The 23,122-nt window shown below is 36.6% G+C and overlaps 1 protein-coding gene and 1 pseudogene across 1 annotated transcript in view; one reads left to right on the top strand and one right to left on the bottom strand.

The window, feature by feature from the left end:
• Positions 1 to 591: 591 nt before the first annotated feature.
• Cdc50a (cell division cycle 50 P4-ATPase accessory subunit A) overlaps positions 592 to 23,122 on the bottom strand; it is a 55,491-nt gene continuing 32,960 nt past the window's right edge. The window contains exons 2-7 of the mRNA XM_004863960.4: positions 13,045 to 13,152; positions 10,478 to 10,585; positions 8,772 to 8,859; positions 7,550 to 7,699; positions 5,809 to 6,015; positions 592 to 3,277 (exon numbers count right to left, since the gene is read on the bottom strand). Coding sequence (XP_004864017.1) covers positions 3,081 to 3,277; positions 5,809 to 6,015; positions 7,550 to 7,699; positions 8,772 to 8,859; positions 10,478 to 10,585; positions 13,045 to 13,152 — 858 coding nt within the window. The 3' untranslated portion in view covers positions 592 to 3,080. The remainder of the gene's footprint in view (positions 3,278 to 5,808; positions 6,016 to 7,549; positions 7,700 to 8,771; positions 8,860 to 10,477; positions 10,586 to 13,044; positions 13,153 to 23,122) is intronic.
• On the top strand, positions 6,330 to 6,816 carry LOC101724046 (low molecular weight phosphotyrosine protein phosphatase pseudogene; annotated as a pseudogene).

Raw genomic sequence — 23,122 nt, 5'->3', positions numbered from 1 at the left:
TCTACCGCAGACATTTATGAATCAAACATCTTGTTAACAGCATCATGTCCTTATTCCTTCTACCAGGCCCTCAAAACTTCCACATTCATGAAGAACAAAATTTTACAACTTAACCAACAAAGAAGTGCATGTAATAATTCTAAGGCAATATTCCCATGAAGGCTTGAGGCAACAGGCTCAGACAGCATTCATTAACCTGAAGCTCTCAGCCTCCCCTTAGTATTCAGCCTTTTCACTTCCTGTGTGATCTTCATTATTTTCATTATGCATGCCTGTTTACTAAAGCTGCTTCTTGATATAATACCAAACTTAGCCAGCCTGTCTATAGCTCAGATAATAACCTGAGCACTTCTTAGTAAGAACAGATATTCCTCAGTTATATATATATACATATATGTATATATATGTATATATATATATAGTGATTTAGTTGTCAGAGTAATGAATACAAATAGCCTAATAATGAACAGCATATTAAATCTAAGCATGAAGTTGAAACCTGAACTCAGTGACCTTGACTTAAAGCTGAATGTTAAACATCAGCAACACCACCAGAACATTATTTTAGCAAGACACCCGAACACACCAAAATTAATTTTGTTCATTTTTATTAATGCAGAGCATACAAACAGAATGTTATCTTTTAATATACTCAAGGTTAAAAATAAATTGTCACTATCCAATAAATCATACCCACTTGACTCTTTAGGGTGAATGATTCTCTATTAGGTAGTACAGTCATTTTTTTCCCACTTATTTGTAAATCACCTCAGGATTTCAATGAAATTTCTTAGCTTTTATTTACTGAATATCTTCAACTGGAAAACTTTTCACGATAAAATACTTCCTACAAATTAATGCATTTTCCAAATCATCTACTTAACCTGATTGCCTTAAAATGCAGTAGGATTCCTTGAAATTTGAGTATGACATCAATGTTCCCAAAATTTAAGCATAAGATCTGTAAGAAGGAAATGTTTTCCCTTCCCCATGCTTCACATGGGCCATATGAATATCTTCATATGAATTTTCTTCATATTTAGGAAGAGGAATCCCTCAGAGTTCAAATAGCAGGAGAGAGGAGGGCCTTAAGCCATCAATACACTTGTACAATGGATTAAATTGAATTATATTTTAAACTTCTCTGGCAATGTGAAAATGTTGGAAGAGCTCTTCAACTTTTTTTTTTTTTTTTTTTTTTCTGGTAACTGGGATCAAACTCAGGACCTTGCGCTTGCCAGGCAGGTGCGGCGCCACTGAGGTACATCCCAAGCCCTTCTTCAACTTTTCTTTTATCTAGTCCCCCAGTTTAAAAAAGGGGTGGGGGGCAATAAACAGAGAAACGGACAGAGAGAGACACAGAGAGATGGATGCAGGACAGCAGACCTCCTTAAACAGCACAGACTCAATCTAGAAAGAATGAAAAAATCTCCATCCACCATGACCCAAAAAACAAACACTATGTGAAAAAAGGACAATTTTCAGATAAACAGCATTCCAAAGGACTGGCAAAACAAAGACTGTATCTAGATAAAGAATACTCTCTCTACTCAGAAATTTTAGGAGAATCATATACCAGGTAACTCATGGAAGTAATATTTTTATGAGTTAAAAGTCATGATGAATTACAAGTTCTCTTAACTAAGTTTCATGTTATACAAAACTTAATCTGTGGTACATTTCTATTAACTACTTTTTTTATTTCTTAAAAAAATATATTAATCAAAATTGATATATTACCCAGACCTTCTAATTTCAAATATGACTGAATGAAATTATTACAAACAGGCATTCTTCTATATAAACATGAGTTTTTAGTTTAAAAAGATGCAATTAAATCACCTCTATTAAATACATACATTTTTATGTATGTGGAAAAATAAGTTTGCATTTACTTCAAGAATAAGTTCCATAGCAAACAATTACAGCATTTATTCAATAAGGAATATTAAAATAATCCCAGTTAGCAAATAACTTCAACCATACACATTGTAATTAATCATGTACATATTCCCAAATCCCCAGAAATAGGATATTTATAGAATATCTTCTTAAAGCATGTCTTGGAAAACCAACCAAAACAATTGATAAATTAACTAAAGAGGCAGGCGCAGCGCCACTGAGCTAAATCCCCGGCCCTTAGAGAATGTATATCCAAAATACACATCCATTTTTGACCTGTACATAAAAATTGAAGGAAATTAAACTTTCAAACATTCTGGAATATAACGTTAGCACTTAAGCCAAAATACTTACCTGCAAAAGAAGAATAGTTTGAGGTATTTCCAATGCTGAAGTAAGTTTCTGAACGTTAAATACCACAAGAACAAAAACAGCCTTCTCTGGGCATTGACCTCTAGTCTACAGAGGAGGCAGAGGATGAAGGTCTGCCAGGGCATTTGCCCGTCACACCTATATTCTTTCTCCCTTATTAAGCAAAAGCTTCAAGGGAAAAGACCACATGGAAAAACATTTCAAATGAGCTGGGGTTCCCGAGTGCAATGTTTTAACAAGTGAAAGGAAGAAATTTTAATTCTCCTGTCCAGGACATGCCTGCCCTCTTTAGACATGAGCATTACCTTCCATGCCTTACAGATAAGCATACCCTTTGAAATCAAAGCTGAGCTTCACTAAACACTAGAATGGACAAACTGAATAAAGGAACCAGCTAAATAAAGATGGTACTTTAAGCCTTTACACATGACACATGAAAATGATGACATATTTTGTTTACATTTAGTCTTTCATCTTTCTGTGACTCTTGAATCTGAAAGGTTAGCAAGTGATTACACTTCTAACCCTTCTTCATGTAATCAGCACACATGTACAGCATTATATGTCAATATGATATTGACACAGCATCAACATTTAAGCAGTACATAAATTTCACATGAAAGAAGCTCTATGTATCATGTAGACTGGCCTAAAAGAAGCAAACATAAAAATGCAAGTTTAACAGTTACAGTATTGATATGAATCAATATACCTAATATTTATATCCATCATATATTTTATAAGCCATCCATAGCAAAGAAGCAAAGGACAAAGACTGTTCTTAAAAAAAGTTTTATGAGCCAACCTCAAAATGCTATGGTGTCAGCAGTGTTACTACTGTTTCTATACTTATGATTAACTACTAGCAGAACAACTCCCAGAAGGAAAGCGATTGATCCAACGGTGATGTAAGCAATCCCCAAAAATGGATTTTTTCCTCCCATCCATGAAATAGTGCTCAAGATCATCCGTTTTCGTCCATCAAAAGAATGTACTGGATAATCTGAGGAGGGTATAGGAAGCCTTTTCCAGCTCTGGTTACTCAGTGTTTAAAATACAAATTTTAAAGTTGCTATTTAGTTGCTTATAATTCATATGTATAATTCTATGACACACAGGTATTTTACTCATGTTCTGAATCACAAAAAATATCTATTTTTAAAGGATATATATTATATTTTACAAAAAAATAGGAGTTACATAAGTAGTTTCTCAGGTGGTTTTGCTCTTATTACACAGGAGGGGTAAAAAGCTTCAAAAGTAATATAGTATGAAAAAAATACTTCTGATGAACACCAATGAAGCCCACACAGGAAGGGGAGGTTAACAGAGCAGGAGCAAATGGAAAAATTAAGAAAGCAGAAGTATCTGCAAGCTCAAAGAGCCTGTGTAACAAGAATGTAGCTAGGAGACTGAGAGGGCTCTGAGCACAAGGACAAAAAGCATGGTACTAAAGATTTAATTTGCTGATTTGGGTAATGGTAAAATTCACAGTGTGGCACAGAGCTGAAGACTAGAACAAAGTAGAAGTGAAAGGTGGCTATGTAGGAAATTTAAGAAAGGGAACACTAGTATATCAGATGTATTTTCTGCATGGACCTGTTCTAAGATTCTGGTAAGCAGGTACAGAGAAGACAGGACAAAAAAGTGTGCATTTTTTTCAAAAGCATCATATGAATCAAGCATTGGGCCCCGTCTGTTTCTATAGTTTCTGCAATTCTCCACCCTCACAGGTGGAGCCCTGTGACTCCAAATGGCAGGCTCAGTTCTACTGATGTCTTAAGTCAATTCTACACTGAGGCAGGAATAATTTCAGGTGCTTTGCACAATCCAACACTCTAGGGACCCAACACAGCATCAAATCATCCATGCTAGGCTGTCTTTGCCTTTAAAAGATGGGCTTCTGCCTTAATTCCAGTATCTAGTTCCTATTTTACAGCCCATTTTGATCATCAACACTGGATGTTCACAGGCCCAAATTCCTGTCTTGTTGGTCTTCAAGAAACCCTGCACTCTTCCTGACAGTTCCCCTTCCGGTGCTTGGGACCCTGCTGCAGACTTCCTGCATCTGAACTGTCTGTCAACTAAGAACTCCTGCCACCCCACAGACTTCCCTCACTGTGCTCTGCAGACTACCAGCTGCTATTTATCCTTACTCTCTACTAGACCTTTTAGATGCTGTCAGAGCTGCCCTCTGCTGTGGCTTCCTCCTCAGGATGTTCTTTCTGCCAGTACCGGAAGTGCGTCTTGCGTCCAAAATTGTTCCTACATGAGCCTAGCTTCAGAAACTTGTCACTTTCACTCTGCCACTCTCAGGCCATATTCATTTATGTATTCAGGTGTAACATCAAAAGTCCAGGTTCTAAAAATAATCACTATTCTGAAACGTGTATTAATTTAATCAGTTACTAATTCATTATAGCAACAAAACTATACCCTTATGGCTCATTTGGATTATGAAAAAAAATGGAAATATCACCAAATATTTAAAATGCTAATATTAGGAATCTTTTCATTTACTATATATATATATATATATACAATGGACTAGTGATTAAAAGATATAAGGACTTTCTTTAGAACAAAATATTTCCCCGCTAAGAAAGACTCTGCATCTATGAAGGTACAGATTGGTCTGGCATCCTGGTGACCTAGCCAGGATGCAGCCTGTGGTGGTGGCTGAGGATTGGGTCACAGCCTTTGGAGTCAATCCCTTGGTCTGAACCCCAGCTATTCTCATTACTACCTGTATAACCTATGTCAGCTACATAAGTACAACAGGTTCCAGTATTCTTGTTTATAACATGAAAACAATACCTACTTCATATTACTACTTGAATTAAATACATGGAAAGTATCTAAAACAGTGTTGAAATATAGTAAGAATGGAATAAATATCATTAATGAAAGTGAACCTGATTTATTAATGTAGAATAATACAGCTGATAAAATGTTTTGATACTATAAATAGATCAATTAAGCATGAACAATTATGCTCATGTAAATTAATACATCTGTTTTTTTCATTAGTGGTTTTTGTTTCGTTTCTTATTATATAGTCCAGGCTGGGTCCTTTTTTTTGGTTTTTTTGAGACAGGGTCTCACTATGTAATTCAGGCTGGCCTTGAACTAGATGTGATCCTCCTCCCTCAGTCCTGGAATTCCAGGCATGTACTTCCACATCCAGCCAGGCTGTTTTAATATAACCTGTTTAATATTAGGTACACTCACTACCCTTTGTGTCAAGCCCTATAATAATTATAGTCTCCCTTATAAAAATATCCAGCTTATCAATAAATAAAGCACCTACATTTTAAGTAATTTTACCAAGTGATATGCTTGAAATCCTAGTACAAATCCAAGTACATACAAATTTGAGACCTTTCTAGAAGATATATTCCCTACATACACACATACTCATAAAAATGCAGGAATCAAAACTAAAGCACAGAGTAACACACTGCAGCACTGAAATGACTGCAGTAGATTCCTTTCAAGTTCAATGACTTCGCATACACAACCAGAAAAGGATACTATATGTGATATTCAAATAGTACTGTCCAGCTGGTAATGTTGGATGTAAATCGTTTTTCCATTCTATAAGACGATACAATTTTCGAAAAGTAGGCAATGCTGCAGTGCGCATCCAAACAATAAAATCCTCATTTATGAAGCCATTATTATCCTCTTCAGAATCCAGCATGTACACTGGTTTGAGCCAGTTTACTGGCTTTGTTGTTCCTTAAGGAGTGGAGGGAGGGGCAGGGAAACAAAATATTCATTCTATTGAATTTCAGTAAAAAGTCACACACTCTACTAATACATATGTGCAATACACAATCTGAAACTCTTAATTTCAAAGGCATATATATATTCATCTTCTAAGGAAGTCTTAAAAGCTAAGAAACCAATTCCTTGTGTAACAAAAAAAACTGACGACTTGGTTGGTATCTCAAGAGACTACAAAAACAAGAATATTCAGCATATACTAAAAGGGAGGTTACTTAGTGGAAAAATATGTTAAGAAACATATACAAGGGTGACCAAGCTGAAATATGGCCGAGTCCGGGTTGAAGTCCGTGCTGTTCGTGTGTCTGGGTAACATTTGCCGGTCACCCATTGCAGAAGCAGTTTTCAGAAAACTTGTAACTGATTAAAACATTTCAGATAACTGGAGGACAGACAGTGCAGCCACATCTACATATGAAGAGGGAAACCCCCCCTGACTATCGAGGGCAAAGTTGCATGAAGAAGTATGGCATCCCCATGAGTCATGTTGCCTGGCAGGTCACCGAGGACTTCCCAACGTTTGACTACATACTGTGTATGGATGAAAGCAATCTGAGAGATTTGAATAGAAAAAGCAATCAAGTTAAAAACTGTAAAGCTAAAACTGAACTGCTTGGAAGCTATGATCCACAGAAACAGCTCATCATTGAAGACCCCTATTATGGGAATGAGTCTGACTTCGAGCTGGTGTACCAGCAGTGCATCTCGTGTTGCAAAGCCTTCCTGGAGAAGGCCTGCTAGGGCTGGCTAGGCCCCTCCGCTGGCCCACACTCACCCCAGCCAACTCTGCCCTCTCATTCCCATGCTCAAGCCCCAGGCCCCACCTGCTTCTCCAAATGACTTAACGTTTCTTCTCTTAAAAATAATTGCAGGCACAGATCTGCTGTATTTGCAGAAGAATAAATAAACACGCTTGAAAAAAAAACAAAAAACAAAAAAACATATACAAGTCAGTTATCCAAGCACTCTGGGAGGCTAAGGTAGGAGGATGGCAAAACAATTATTTTTATTTTTATTTTTTGGTACCAGGGATCAAACTCGGGTTCTTGCGCTTGCGAGGCAGGTGGCAGAACCACTGAGCTAAATTCCCGGCCCAAAACAATTATTTTTAAAAAGTGGGGATGCAGTGGGCTCAATCCTCAGTACTGCACACACACACAAAATTACACTGTTAAATTAAGGCAGCATTGAAACAAAAATAAAATTGTGTTATAAATAATAGTCTTGTTTAAAACAAATTTTGCTATAGGTATAAAAGATTATAGCTGAAATGCTTATAAGAAAACCCCAAAGAAATTGGACTCACAATTAAAAGAATGTATTTCCTTTACTATTTTAATACATCAGAACTTATACCTAAATTGGCATGAAGTTGAGGAAAGACAAATTTTCAAAGCAAACATTTTAAGATTCTAAAGACAAAAAGTTAAGATAGTTCACTAAAATATCTGGTTTATCTTTTGTGATGGATATGAGTGCTTTTCACCTTTAAACCGTTCTTGCAGGGCTCCTTCTCCAGGAGGATTTCTGAACTTCACGTATTTGTCTGTCCACCAAGCAATACCTTTCCTTTTCAAATGAATAGGGGTAGGGGTAGGATCAGATTTATTGGCGACCAGAAACAATTCTAATGTATCTAACAAGAAAAGGAAAATAATAGTTAACATCTGCTAAAAATCCACAGCATCTGTTTTACTCTATGAAAAAGTGAAGACGTGGTATTTGCTCCCCAGAGTGTTTGTGACAGAGAAGGCACATGATTTACGTCTGCTCTTTATTCAGACATGGATCGGCTATGTTAACTTTATAATTCTAGATGAACTTCTCTTCCCTCAATACAGATCTAAGTCACTTTCCTCTAGGGCTAGCTAGCTAATATGTGAAAAGGTCAAGTGTTTCAATATTTAATCAAATAAAATTAAAAGGTAAATCTCCCTTTCTTCCTTTCTTGTCAATAGCACATTCCTGATACCTTCTGGCATATTAATTTCTGTCTGCACAAAGGCCCACATGGCTACTGAACCCTTCAAATGTGTTTGGTACAAATGAACATGTTCTGTAACACACATAAAGGACTTAGTATAAAATATGTATTAATTGCAGTAAGTTTTATGTACTACTATATACCGAAATAGTAATATTTTTGGCATACTGGGTTAAATAAAAATATTAACATCAATTTCACTTGTTTCTTTTGAGACTTCTTAATGTGAGTAGTACAAAATTAAAATTAACTATTTGGCTCAGGTTTATGATCTACATATTTCCATCACACTCCAAATGATTAATGACAGCTCCTTTCAAATGGTATCAGTAATCAAAGTCAATGGGAATAAGCAGCCTGGCTTTTATTATATACGGATTAGAATATTAGCAAAACATCTTCACTTCTTTCTTCTCAGAGACAGAAATCTATTCTTAAATACAAAGATGCTCAAAAGGAAGTCAGGGGCTGGGGATTTAGCTCAGTGGTTCCACTGCCTGCCTTGCAAGTGTAAGGTCCTGAGTTTGATCCCTAGTACGAAAAAAAGGAAGTCAGTCACAAAGCATTATAAACCCTACTCAATACTTAATTAAGTATTTATTGTAAAGTTGAATTTCTCAGTTTCATTCATGATTACTAGACTATCAAATCTGTAGGAAGATTGTACAAAGTGTCCTAATTATATTTGTCTATATCTGTATCTATGTTTGTATCTGTACCATACCATTAAACATGCTGTTGGCAATAGCTCCACAAGGAGCAATTGGTAGGTCTTCATTTCTTCGATAAGGCTCACATTCCTTACTGGGATTCTGGTTTTTAAAAGGAAAAGAAGAGAGATATTGCATAAGCCTCTGGAGGAACTATGAGCTATCTCAAATTACTGATTAAAAATTCAAACCCTGCCTTTTTTCACTTGTAATACATGCAAAATCAATGTGTAACAAAAATACATTATAAATAACACTACATTTAAATACTCAAGAAATGTATTCCTTAATACGACTGTATTACCTTTTCAATGCTACTTCTACTTGCATATCCTGTTATATATGCATACATCAAATTAGTATCTTTTTAATCTTAATATCAACATAGAAATCATAAAGAGTTTTCTGCCTGATAAAAATTAAAAAATAGTCTATTGTCAAACTAGCTGTAACATAATAAAGGGAATCAGAAACTGGAAGTAAATAGACTAAAGGTTCTCATTTCTTAGACCACTCCCTTGATTAAACTGAGCCTCACATATAAAATGAAATGCCCAACTAATTAGTTTCAAATTTTGTTAATCCTATGTCTAAAAAAAAAGAAAGAGTCTAATGCAGACTCTTAGGATATAATAGTAATATAATTGTACATCAAGCACCACTTGTGGGTCCTTGAACACATACAATCTACAATCCCAATAAACAAATTCAGAAAGGTCTAGGAACTTAGTATCTCTCACAGTAGATATGAATCCTAAAAAATAGACTCTATGTAGTAAATCCTACATGGGTTACAAAATATTACAGACCTAACTAGAACCCTGTGCACACTAGGGAAGATCTAAATAGACTGGTACTGTACTTCTTAAATCCCAGTCATTAGAAAATAGCAATAAAACCAGTCAGGATAACTTAATTAAGGCAGTTGTAAGTTTTCCAGGCCCATTCTGACTGCAATATAGTTTTACACTGCATTCTAAGACAGTCACCAGTTCTGAGATCCAAAATTGCTCTGTGTTTTTGAATGTTTGCTGCATTGAGGAATAATAACATAAACTACTTAGGCACTAATCACTACTTGGAAAAGTTGAATGGTCAAGAAACTAAGAACTCTTAGTTAACATTCCCAAATAAGGCTAGGCATCGGAAGGGGAGCTTATTAAAAACAGACATTCTAGACTCCACCCCTGCAGACACTGACATATAGCCTCTGAGCAGTTCTGGAATCTGTATTTGCAAATAGCTGCATAGTTTGTCAGTAATCCACCTTTTGGATTTTACTACTCAGGCTTTCCACAAGTGAAAAAGAAAGAAGAGTATCCCATTCAATTTTAAAACACAAGCCTAGAAATTAAAAGCAGGTTATCTGTACACTTCTACTTAGCATGGTAATAATGAACAAACCCAAAGAGAGTACATTTATACATCCAGAATGCTAGACTCACCAAAATACCATTACAAGCAGAATAGTAAAGCCCAAATCCCAATGATGACTAGATGCAAACAGATGCTAAGATGTTCTCTGGCTGTAAGAAGTAATTAACCTATGCAAATTCCCAGAAAAAAGTTTTAACTAAAAACCCTCACTATTCAAACTAGAATGAAAAGGAATGCTTTAATTTCATCCTAACATTATTAAATACTTTTAACATTTCTAACTCAGTGGTTACTATGTGTTATTTTACAGACATCAATTTTCATATTTCATCATTTTACTTACATGCAAAGCACTAGAATCTCCATTTAGCTGACTATCATCTCGAGATTTCACATAACGCCGGTGATTTTGATAAAAATTAGACAGGCCATAATACATAAACACATTGCCCTAGAGGAAATGAAAAAGGAACATTTTTTTTGTTTAAAAACTATTATGTATTAACTTGTTTCAAGTGCATATAAAACTGAGTAATGTGGGCTTTACTACTTTATAATTGGTGATAACAAATTAAAGAAGGTATGCTATAAAAACCCAAGAGTAAACTTTCGAACTGTCCTTAAATACTTCCAAATGTTACATTAAAAACAACTCTGAAATAATTTATTAGCCTATTTTGAGCTTTTATTCTTTATTTTCTGATTCAGACTGGTGTTTACCCAATTAAATTTTCAGAGGGATAATAGTCAAATTGTCATTTGTTGTCCAAGTAAATTCTGACTGAATAAGAATATAAAATTTGTCATAGCCTATTAGCAATTAATAAATGTAATTAGTAAAGTATATTATATAATGAGTCACTTTGTAATAATAAGTACTTTAACGTATTTAGAGGAGTCAACTTCAAATTAACTTGGGAAGAAAGGGTAAACTACATATAGTACACTGATTTGTGAACTGTTAAAACGCTATTCTCTAATAACTAAAGTTTTCAGAAGTAGCAAATCTATTAAGTTACATTCTCATTTCTGGTTGCTACTGCTATTTTTAAAATTATCTTCAAACAAATCAAAAGAAATTTAGTTACATTATGAGTTCTTTATTTGATTTCCTATTTTCATATTATACTATCATTAAAACTTGATTTTCAACTACGTCTGGTGGCATCCTAGCACTCTGGGAGGCTGAGGCAGGAGGATCACAGTTCAAACCCAGCCTGGACAACTAAGAGACTTAGCAAGGTTCTATCTCAAAATTTAAAATTGGACTGGGGATGTAGCTCAAGGAGAAGGCCCTGAGATCAACACTGCTCTCCCAGAGTAGGAGGGGTTGATTTTCAAATGTCAAGTTATGTAAACGTTCCTATTCTATATAAACTGTTTACATGGAAATCTTTTTACAAAAAGAGATATCAAAATTATATCACAGAAATCCAGAGGATAAATATGCTTTTCTGGGAAAAAATAGTATCGTTTTAAATTAAGGATCAGTATAGGGCCGGATATGGTGGTGCATATTAATAAGCCTAGCACTCCAGTGGCTGAGGCAGGAGGACTGTGAGTTTAAGACCAACCTAGCTACATAATAAGATCCTGTCTCAAAAAAAAACACCAAAGGGGGTGGGAATGGGAGTTCATCCTGTGGATGTAGCTCAGTGGTAGAGCACTTGCCTAGTATATGCGAGGCCTTAGGTTCAATTCCCAGCACAGCAAAAATACCAAAACTGAAAATAAGAAAGGGATGCTTCAGTGAACACTGAGACAAAATAACCTACTTCAAGATCACTACAATCCCTCAAAATGTTTTAGTCTAATTCAATTTGTGAAAAAACAAAGAACCTACAAAAGAATGAATCAGAGGTTAATCACATTTACAGAGAAAAGTTCTGAAATAAGTGTTTTTGAATGGAAGAGGAGACCAATGGAAGGAGCTTCTAAGTCACTCTAAGTCTCATTTCTTCAATTTTACCTGTTCTGACAAACCAAAAGTCTTTTTCTAGTTCTGCCATCATGATGAAAAAGCAGACTTTTAAAGATACACTGAATGTATACGTTATTCTTTTGAAACAAAGTTCTTTCCCAAATTAGTTTCCCTGGTTTTTCCAAAGGCATTACCCTGTCCTTTATCTTAATTTAAGAGTAGCTACAACAACTAGATGGCAACCTTCTCTCAGGAGCTGCTAAAGTATCACTACCTTTAGACATCTGAAATGGAGAAAATCTACAATGCTGGCCTGTATTAAAGCAGTTTTTTTCCCTGAAGACTAATTCTTTAACCTCAATGTGTAGGTAAAGGCAAACTGGTCCTTCTATGCCTATTCTGAGTCTATATGTCCTTCAGCCTCTGCTCAGTTACTAAGAAAGGGAAATCACTGTCAATGCAACACACATACACACACACACACACACACACACACACACACACACAGAAAGATGATTCAATGACTTAGCAAAATACAAGAAAAAATGAAAGTTTTAGTGTGTGCATTTTTGTAATCCTTCATATCTCAAAAAAGTAATTCAATAAAATAATAAAAATATTACTATTTATTTTCTAAAATAAAATCTATTTTATAATTAAAAGTATGCAAGACAATTTGAGCAATAATTTTAAAAATACAAGTACATGGAGCTATAAGTGACATAAAAATTGTACAGCTATAAATTTTTCCGGTGAAAGGATAAAATTTCACCTTAAATATTGTCCACAAAGTACTAAGTAAACCACTCAAATAAATGTAATTATCAGACAGCAAAATACAACAGCCGAGCATATCTTCAAAAGTATATGAATCCAATAAATTAAATGGTCTTCTCTACCAAAAAAAAGTACCTAGCTTGAAAAAAAAAGTACAGTATTAATATTGTGTAAAGCACAGCTCTTCTAAGACCTTACTTGGAAACACAGACCTCAAATGCCTTTTCCACTGTGAAGTTAATGGTGCAAACGCATGGTGTCACATCCGGAGACAAACATTTATTGCAGGGACTGGAAGGCTCTGTTCCGGTATAATCAATCTGTAAAAGAAAAATATAACTAAGTACTTCCTCAGAGAAAGTGGATACCAATGACAATCTGAATTAACTTGTTATTAAAAGGAAAAATAACCAACAAGGCAACCCATAGCCCAGACCAAAAAAAAAAGTTTTTTGAGACAGTCTCACTATATAGTTTGGGCTGACCTTAAACTCACTACATAGCCAAAGCTGGCCTCAAACTCATGACAATCCTCCTGCCTCAGCCTCCTGAGTTCCAGGATTACAAGTGTGCACTACCACATCCAGCTCAAATAGTGTTTTTAAGGTCATCTGTTTATTTTGACAGTGGTTGGTATTAAACACTGAAAAGTATCCTCTACTGTTCTACCTACTAATCTTTTTTTTTTTTTTTGTACTGGGGATCCAACTTGGGACCTTGCATTTGCAAGGCAGGTGCTAGAACCACTGAGTTAAATCCCCGGCCCTCTACCTACTAATCTTTACAATCAAAATCTTCTCTCCTTCGCACCAAAAGAAATATGTAAAAGGATAAACACAAAACTACAAACTGTATGAATGTAGACATACCTAAATAGCTATTAAGTCTAAACCACTATAATACTGATTAATAGACCAATAAATCAGATTTTCCTCATTTTTTTTTTTTGGGTACCAGGGATGGAACTCGAGTCCTTAGCTTTTCCTCTTGAATCAGAGCCTTAGACACTTTTAGTCACCTAAGCTTTCAATGGTATATTTTCAAATTTAAAAACAACCAAACAATTAGATTTTCAAGAGCTATTATTTTTCCAAACCCTGGTGTTGAATCTGCCTTCTCTTTGTCCTGGGCTCCTAACAGTGAATTTCCCAGGTGACCAATCATCTCTGTTACTTATAAAGCCCTGGACTCACACCCGAGTTTATGCTAACAAGATGGTTTGGGATGGGGGTTGGGCACTAAAACACCAATCGTGTGGTTGGGGCTCCGGCCCAGCCCCACCTCTGGGGAAGGGATGTTCAGTGATTCCCAACCGATCCTGGGATCCTGGCTTCAGTCTGGACACTGAAGGGTGGGGGCTCTCTGGTGGGTGAACCACAAATAAATAACTAAATAGCTAACATATTAATCACAATTTGTTGATTTTTAACTTTAAAATGTATTTTCAAATTACATGTCTTTTGATTTCAGGAAAATCGGAAAAGAGTTTTAGAAATCATTACCATTAATGTATTAAGCCTTACAATACCCTGTACCTATGAAGTAGAAAACAGGTACAAAGGCAATCATACTTTGTATTTAATACAGTTTACTTAGATTTCTTTCATACTCTTATTTTATCTGATCCTTATCAAATACTATATAAAATCTCCACTTCATATTGAAAAAAACCAACCACACTCAGAAACCTGTCCAAAGTTATAGGAGTACAACAGCTGGTGCTAGACTGGAACTAAGGTTTTCTGACTCTAAGCACAATGTTCCTTCTAGAAAAAAGCTTTTTCCCAAGACTCAGTCTCCTCTGCCCTCCAGCAAACAACTTTATCAAAGACAGCAAATGAATACAAAGAAAACCACTATAAAATGTTAAGTGTCAAACGGGATGGCACAGAGGGACAATCCATAGTAGATGGAGAAGAAAGAGGAATTTGAACAGATGAGGGGAAAAAAAAAGACAGGGCAGAAAGAAAGAAGAAAAAAAGTAGAAAGCACAAAGCACATTTAAGGACAATGAGCATAAATATTTTGGATTTGTTGTTTCATATTGGAAAGATATGAGACAAGGCTAAGAAGGCAAGCTGGAACCACAATGATATACCATGTTTTACTGGCTGTTAACAAATGTGTACTAGTATGTATAGGCAGTAAAGCATTTAATACGCATCGTCTCACTTAAAAAGTGCAATGGGACTGCCAAGTTTGTTTTATTTTCCTTATCCTAAATTATGGCAGGGCTGAAGTGTAGCTCAATGGCATGTGGTTAGCAGAAGCAAGGCTCTGGGTTCAATTCCCAGCACCATCATCACCCCTCCTAGAAAGGCTAGGAAACTGTCATTTAAAAAGAGTTAGTTAGAAAGCCCCGCCCAGGGTCAAGCAGCTGAGCCTTTCAGGCTGCCTTACAACCAACCCCAGCCCAGAGGAGCAAAGCCCGCCCAGTGCCAAGGAGGTCAGCCTTTTGGCCTACCATATCACCATCCCAGCACAGAGGAGCAGAGCCACCCCCCACTGAAATGGGAACACAGGAAAACAAGTCTGAAAACCAGACTTCCAGATCACCTAAAGCAACACCAAAGAGAAACAAGATGGAACAATCTGATACTCAACCACCTGGACTCCCTGAACTGGGAACAAAAGAAGATCTGGAAAAAATTGAAATCAGAAATACTTTCTCCAATAACAGCAGAGATTGTGCCCATAGTGCAAGACATGATCAATGAATCTACAAAGGACACAGATAAAAAAATAGAGGAGCTGAGGAACATGATGGAATCCCAACACAGGAAACAAATGGAATCCATAAAACATGCAAACAGATTTCCAGGAGATTAAAAACTCCATTGAAAGTTTACACAGCAAATAAGCCAATGTGAGGACAGAATTTCAGATATAGAAGATAAGATTGCAATTAGTTACCAGGAAAAGAAAAATTTCTTTAAAATAGTAAGGGACCATGGGAAATCAATCTAGCAGCTGCTAGACGATGCAAAAAAGAATAATATAAGACTGATCGGAGTCAATGGAGAAACAGGAGAGAGTGCAGATGACATAAAAGAACTGTCCACAGAAGTGATGGCAGAAAACTTCCCAAATAGGCAGAAAGAATTTGACATATACATAAGTGAGGCATATAGGACTTCAACTAGCCTTGATCAAAAAAAATCTACACATAGGCATATAATAGTTATGATTCCAGAAACCCAACACAACAATAAAATTCTACATGCAGTTGAAGAAACAAATCACATACAAAGGAAAGTCCATCAGAATCACAGCAAGAGTTTTCAACACATACTCTCAAGGCAAGAAGAGCTTGGAGCAATGTATTTCAAGGCCTAAAAGAAAACAGCCTCTAACCCAGATTGATGTACCCTGCAAAACTATCTTTCAAAATTGATGGAGAAATAAGATACTTTCATGACAAAGAGCACCTTTAGGAAGTTCATGAATACCAAACCAGCCCTCCAAAGAATTTTAGACAATATCCTAGGAAAAGACAATGAGGATCACAACCCCAGGAGGCCCAGCAGAATGAATCTGTCAGGTGGGACAAGAAATTAAATGTAGCTGGGGATTTAGCTCAGTGGTTCCAGCGCCTGCTGCGCAAGCCCAAGGGCCAGAGTTCGATTCTCGGTACAAAAAAAAAAAAAAAAAAAAAGCTTTGGGCTGGGGATTTAGCTTAGTGGTTTCGCCGCCTGCTGCACAAGTAGAAGGACCCAAGTTTGATCCCCGGTACCAAAAAAAAAAAAGAAATTAAATGTAAAGGAGGAAAATCCAACAAAAAGAAAAAGTCATGACAATGATAACTCAATATGTATCAGTTATAGCCATCAATGTTAATGGTCTCAATTCACCACTCAAAAGAAATACACTGGCAGAATGGGTCCAGAAGCAAGATCCAACAACATGCTGCACGCAAGAAACACACTTAATTCAAAAAGAAACTCATAGACTGAAAGTTAAAGGGTGGAAAACAATACTCTATATGACAGGAACCTGAAAAAAAGCTATCCTCTTTGCAGATCAAGTGCGTTTCAAACCAACACTGATTAAGAGAAAAAAGAAGGGCCGGGGATTTAGCTCAGTGGTTCTGCTGCCTACTTTGCAAGCGCAAGGTCCCATGTTCAATCCCTGGTGCCAAAAAAAAAAGGCGGGGGGGAGAGACATAGAAGGACACTACATCCTTGTAAAGGGAAGGATTCAAAAGGAAGAGATGACAATCATAAATATCTATGCACTAAACACTAGTGTGCACAACTATATAAAACAAATATTGACGGACATGAAAAAACAAATAAGCACTAATACAATAGTAATGGGGGGTCCTCAATACCCCACTGTCACAAATAGATAGATCAACTAGACAAAAAATAAGTAATGAAATATGAAAACTCAATCAAACTCCTGAACAAATGAACTTAACATGTTTACAGAGTGTTCCACCCCACAAAATCAGAATACACATTCTTTTTAGCTGCGCATGGGTCCTTCTCCCATGTTATAGACCACATACTTGCTCATAGAACATGTTTAAGCAAGTGCAAAGGAATTGAAGTTATTCCCTGTATATTATCAGACCATAGTGTGATGAAATTGGAGATCAATAGCAAAAGAAACGGCAAGAATTTCATAAACACATGGAAATTGAACAACACACTTCTGAATAACCAATGGGTCACAGAGGAAATTAAAGAAGAAATCAAACAGTTCCTACAATTAAATGAAAATGACAATACAACATATCGGCATCTATGGGACACAATTAAAGCAGTCTTAAGAGGGAAATTCATAGCAGTGTATACTCATATGAGGAAAACAGAGAGAGCCCAATTAAACAACTTGATGCTGAACCTCAAGCTTCTTGAAAAAAGAAGAGCAGGACAAACCCAAAGCTCATACAAGGGAGGGAATTATAAAGATCAAAGCAAAAATCAATGCAACGGAGACTAAGAGAATAATACAAAAAAATTAATAAAGCCAAGAGTTGGTTCTTCAAAAGAATAAACAGAATTGACAAATCCTTAGCCAACCTTATCAGAAAAAGGAAAGAAATGGCTCAAATCCATGCAATTAGGAATGAAAAGGATGGAATTACAACGGATCCAGCAGAAATCCAGAGGATCATCAATACCTACTTCGAGAACCTATATGTCAATAAGATGGAAAACACAGAAGGAATGAACAGATTCCTAGATACATGTGAATTACCAAAGTTGAACAAAGAAGACCTAAAAATTCTAAACAACCCAGTATCAATAAATAAAATTGAAAACATAATTAAAAACTTTACAACTAAGAAAAAAGCCCGGGTCCTGATGGCTTCACTGCTGAATTCTGCAAGACATTTAGAGAGGAACTACTGCCATTACCGTTTAAACTCTTCAATGAAACTGAAAGGGAAGCAATACTCCCAAATTCATTCCTGGAAGCAAGCATCACCTTGAGCCCCAAAGCAGAGAAAGACCCAAGTGAAAAACAGAATTATAGGCCAATCTCATTAATGAGCATACATGCAAATATCCTTAATAAGATACTGGTAAACAGAAAGCAGATCATCAAGAAGATCATACATCCTGACCAAGTGGGATTTATCCCAGGGATGCAGGAATGGTTCAACATATGCAAAACAATCAATGCAATACACTATATCAATAGAGCCAAGGACAAAAATCATATGATCATCTCAATTGATGCAGAAAAAGCATCTGACAAAATCCAACATGCAGGTTTATGATATAAACCCTACAAAAAATTGGAACAGATGGTCTCTACCTCAATCTGATAAAAGCCATCTACGAAAAACCAACAGTCAATATCATACTAAATGGTCAAAAACTGAAACCCTTCACACTAAAATCAGGAACAAGACAAGGAGGTCCACTATCACCACTCCTGTTCAGTATAGTTTTGGAAACATTAGCCACAGCAATTAGACAAGAGAAAGAAATAAAAAGAATAAAGAGAGGAAATGAAGAAGTCAAATTGTCATTATTTGCAGATGACATGATGCTCTATATAGAAAACCCCAAGAACTCCACCAAAAGTCTTGTAAACTTAATAACCAAATTCAGCCAAGTAGCTGGATACAAGGTCAGCACACAAAAATCAATAGCTTTCCTCTACACAAACAACAGACTCACTGAGAGAGAAATAGGGCAAACAGTTCCTTTCACAATAGCATCCAAAAAACTGAAATACCTAAGAATCAACCTAACAAAAGAAATCAAAGACCTCTTCTCTGAAAACTATAGCACTCTGAAAAGAGAGATTGAAGACGATATCAGAAAATGGAAACACATCCCTTGCTCCTGGCTAGGAAGAATCAACATAGTGAAAATGGCCATACTTCCAAAACTGCTATATAGATTCAATGCAATCCCAATTGAAATCTCAGCAGCATACCTCATGGACCTCGAGAAAACAATCCAAAAATTCATCTGGAACAAGAAGAGACCCAGAATAGCAAAAGCAAGTCTAAGCAACAGAGATATGGCAGGGTACCCCCATGCCATGTTCAACCCCCAACTTGAAACTATACTACAAAGCTACTGTAGAAACATATTGTAAAAACAGCATGGTACTGGCCAAGAAACTGACCTGAGGACTATTGGAACAGATTAGAAGACATAGAAACAACCGTAGACACCCTCAGCCACCTTATCTTTGACAAAGGAGCCAAACACCTTCACTGGAGGAAAGATAGCCTCTTTAATAAATGGTGCAGGAAAAACTGGATTTCAACTTGCCAAAGATTAAAACTAGACCTGCACTCAAACAAAATCAGAATGGATTAAAGATCTAAATATTAAAATAGAAATGCTGAACTGGCTGGAAGAGAGTTTAGGAAGAACTCTTGAAGACATTGGTGTAGGAAAAGATTTTAGGAACAAAACCTCAGTTGCCCGTGAACTAGCACAAACAATCAACAAGTGGGATCTTGTCTTATTAAGAAGCTTCTGCACAGCAAGAGAAACCACCAATGGTGTGAAGAGACAATCCACAATGTGGGAAAAAATTTTTTACCAGCTGTTCCTCAGACAAAGGTCTACTATCTAGAATATATAAAGAGCTTTAAAAAAATCAGACTTCCCAAATTTAAAGACCAAATCCAGAAATGGGCATCTGAAATGAACAGACATTTCTCAAAAGAAGTAGAAATAGCAAATAAACATATGAGAAAATGTTCAATATCACACCGGTCATTTGAGAGATGCAAATGAAAACAATGCTGAGATTTCACCTCACCCTAGAAAGAATGGCTGCTACCATGAAATCAACTAATAACAAATGCTGGCGGGGCTGTGGGAAAAGAGGAATCCTGCTCCACTGCTGGTGGGAGTGTCAACTTGTGCAACCACTGTGGAAATCAGTATGGAGATACCTCAAAGAACTAGGACTAGAAGTCCCATTTGACCCTGCTATTCCCCTACTGGGTATCTTCCCCAAAGAATTAAAAGAATCATACCACAGTGATATATGTGCACGTATGCTCATAGCAACACAATTTGTAACAGCTAAAATGTGAAAGCAGCCCAAATGCCCATCAACTGGAGACTGGATAAAGAAAGTGTGAGGTTTTTTTTATGTAATGGAGTATTACTCAGCCATAAAAAAATGAGAAATTAGAGACATTTATAGCTAAATGGATGCACATTGAGGCAATATTCTTAAGTGAAATAAATAGGACACACATGTGTAAATACCAAATAGTTTCTCTAGTGTGAGAAACTGAAAGTGCAAACAAGGACTAAAAGGTATAACAGATAATGTGAAATAGGAAGAAAAGGGGCAAAGGGGAAGGGGAAGTGGGAGGGGTAGGGGAAAGGAAAGAAGGAAATGGAATTAATATGGGAAGATGAAAAAATGGAAAGAAAGTCTTTGTAAATAGGGAGGGATGGAGGGGTTGAAGGGAGGGCAGCGGAATGAGGAAAAAATAAGAACCAAGAGAGATTATGTAAAGATGCAAATTTCCAATGATGAATGTCAGCATACTGTATACCTAAAATGTACCAATAAAATTAACTAAAGAAGAGTTAGTTATTTCCCAAGTCTACCCAGCTGGTGATCCTGAGTAAGAGTTTGAACCCAGCCCTTCGAGTCTCCAACACATTCCACTCACACAATCCTTCTCACCATCATGGACCCTCTCACAAGATTGACATGTCCTTTCTGACATACAAACTCAGGACCCTCAGATTATAAGAATGAAGAGAAACTTCTGATGGACAATTCTCTGAAAGGTATACTTACCTGAGTATTAAAATGTCCTGCAGAAAATAAGAGTAACCGTATTAAGCAGTTGCATTTAACAGATTGTATGGGTCCAGGAAATGGGAATTACTTTTCTTCCTGAATGCCCCATCATGATGTAATCACTTACTCACCTAACATTTAATGAATGCCTATATATTCTAGGCAATGAGGATTCATTCTAGTATCTGTCTACCCAGAGCTCAGCATCACTATATAGAAAAGTCATTAAAATAGAATAGGGAGTACAAGTACCATGGAAACATAACCTAGTCTAGTAGTCAGCAAGTGTCTCCAAGAGAGCTGCTGAATAGATCTTACCTACAAGAGACAGCAGTGTATAAAGCCCTACATCTGTGAATGAGGACTTAGCACATAAATAGACCCAAAAGGTACATGAACTTCAAATAAAGTTCTGAATTAGAGGTAAAGATGTGAGCATCAATCAGGGGTTCTCCAGGTATCTAATCATTATTCAGTGTACATTTATAAAACTGGCCGTCGGTAAAAAAGAAAAACTTAAGGGGGGAGGGATGGAATTAGATTACAGAGTAGAAGCTAATGATTTTGTAACTTTAAATCACTGTAAATTAGAGCAGACCACTGTAAACTAGCCCAGAAACAGAGTGACAGAATGGATGTGACAAAATGGATACTGCTGGAAGGACCATTCCAGCCCTCTCTCCATAACGGAACACTAAAAGCATGCAAATTCCTAGTAGTGTCCAAAAGCAGAAACCTTCTCATACATACTGGTACCCATTCAAGGAACAGAACTGCAGCCACAACAAAGCTTATTCAAGATATTACAGACAGCTGAGTTAGGTAGAAATTTTACAGGCAGACAAATTCGGCTAGGTCCTCAAGAGTGTTGGGACAAAGGTGAAACACACCACAGCTGTGGCCAGAGACATATCTGTTGGAGACTGGGCTGCAAGATAAAGACAAGATGACCAGACCTGTATACTTCCTCAAAGGACAAACACTGGGCCTAAAGAAGTCTAGATAGACATCAATCCCTCACCCCCATGGCTGACCAGAAACCTCTGGATCCACCATTTTCTAGGAGAAATCTTTGTACTTTCCATCCACGCTTGTTATATGATTTGTTTCCCAATTGGACCACTATGACCTAAGCAACTATACTTGTAACCTTATTGGATGGTCATTATACCCAAGTGGGTTTTGCTCTATAAAACTCCTCTGTGAAGTGAGGTCCCCGCACTTCCCACTAGGGTCCTCTCCTGCCTCTCAGGAGCTTTCCTATCAATAAATACCTTCCTACTCTTAACCTCAATTGTTCCTATAATTCATTCTTCAAGTTTTTGAGAACAAGAGCTCGGGGTATCAGACAGCTAACAAGTTGGGAGATCCAATTTCATATTTCATCTCTAGTATTATTTCCTGTATCAGAGGCACCAGGTGCAGCAGATATCAGCTAGAGGCTAGAAAGAGCATAACATTACCTCTGGTCCAGGTGATGTATGAGTTACACTAATGCCACTGCTGTGATACTAGAGCAGTGAATTTCTCTGCTTTGTTCCTGAGAAATCTCTGGGATAAAGAGAATTAACTGTACATGTTCTTACATCAGAGTAAGTAATATAAACTACATTGTTTCCCAACCAAGACTCCCAACCAAGTGAGGCATTATCACTGAAGTTTCCAGAGATTGCTATCAATGGACACTAAGGAATTTGTATAATCTAAACAAGACCTGGAAAAAAGGAAGGTTAAGTATGGATTCTTAAGAGGAAAATAAGAGGGCCACAATAAGGGAGCAGTGAACACACAGTGAACACCTGGAATAGTGAACACATTTTTTAGAAGTATTTATGCTCCCTTTTTATTAAATAGACAATATATCAATGTCAAAAAATACACCTTTCCCAAATACAGATAAGCAGGACAGCATCCAGAGTAACCTAACTGCTCTAAAAAACAACAACAACTATAGTTTAGTCTCCAATAAAGGAGCAAAGGAAAGAAATAAAACAAAAAGCTAACAGGAAAACTAGAGACACAGAGAAACTGAAGACAACA

The sequence above is a fragment of the Heterocephalus glaber genome, unplaced genomic scaffold (genome assembly GCF_053883595.1).
Source record: "Heterocephalus glaber isolate CG9 unplaced genomic scaffold, H.glaber_assembly_v1.0 deba00000818, whole genome shotgun sequence".
Lineage (NCBI taxonomy): Eukaryota > Metazoa > Chordata > Mammalia > Rodentia > Bathyergidae > Heterocephalus > Heterocephalus glaber.
Note: the sequence above shows the minus strand (reverse complement) of the source record. Positions and strands in the feature narration are given on the sequence as shown.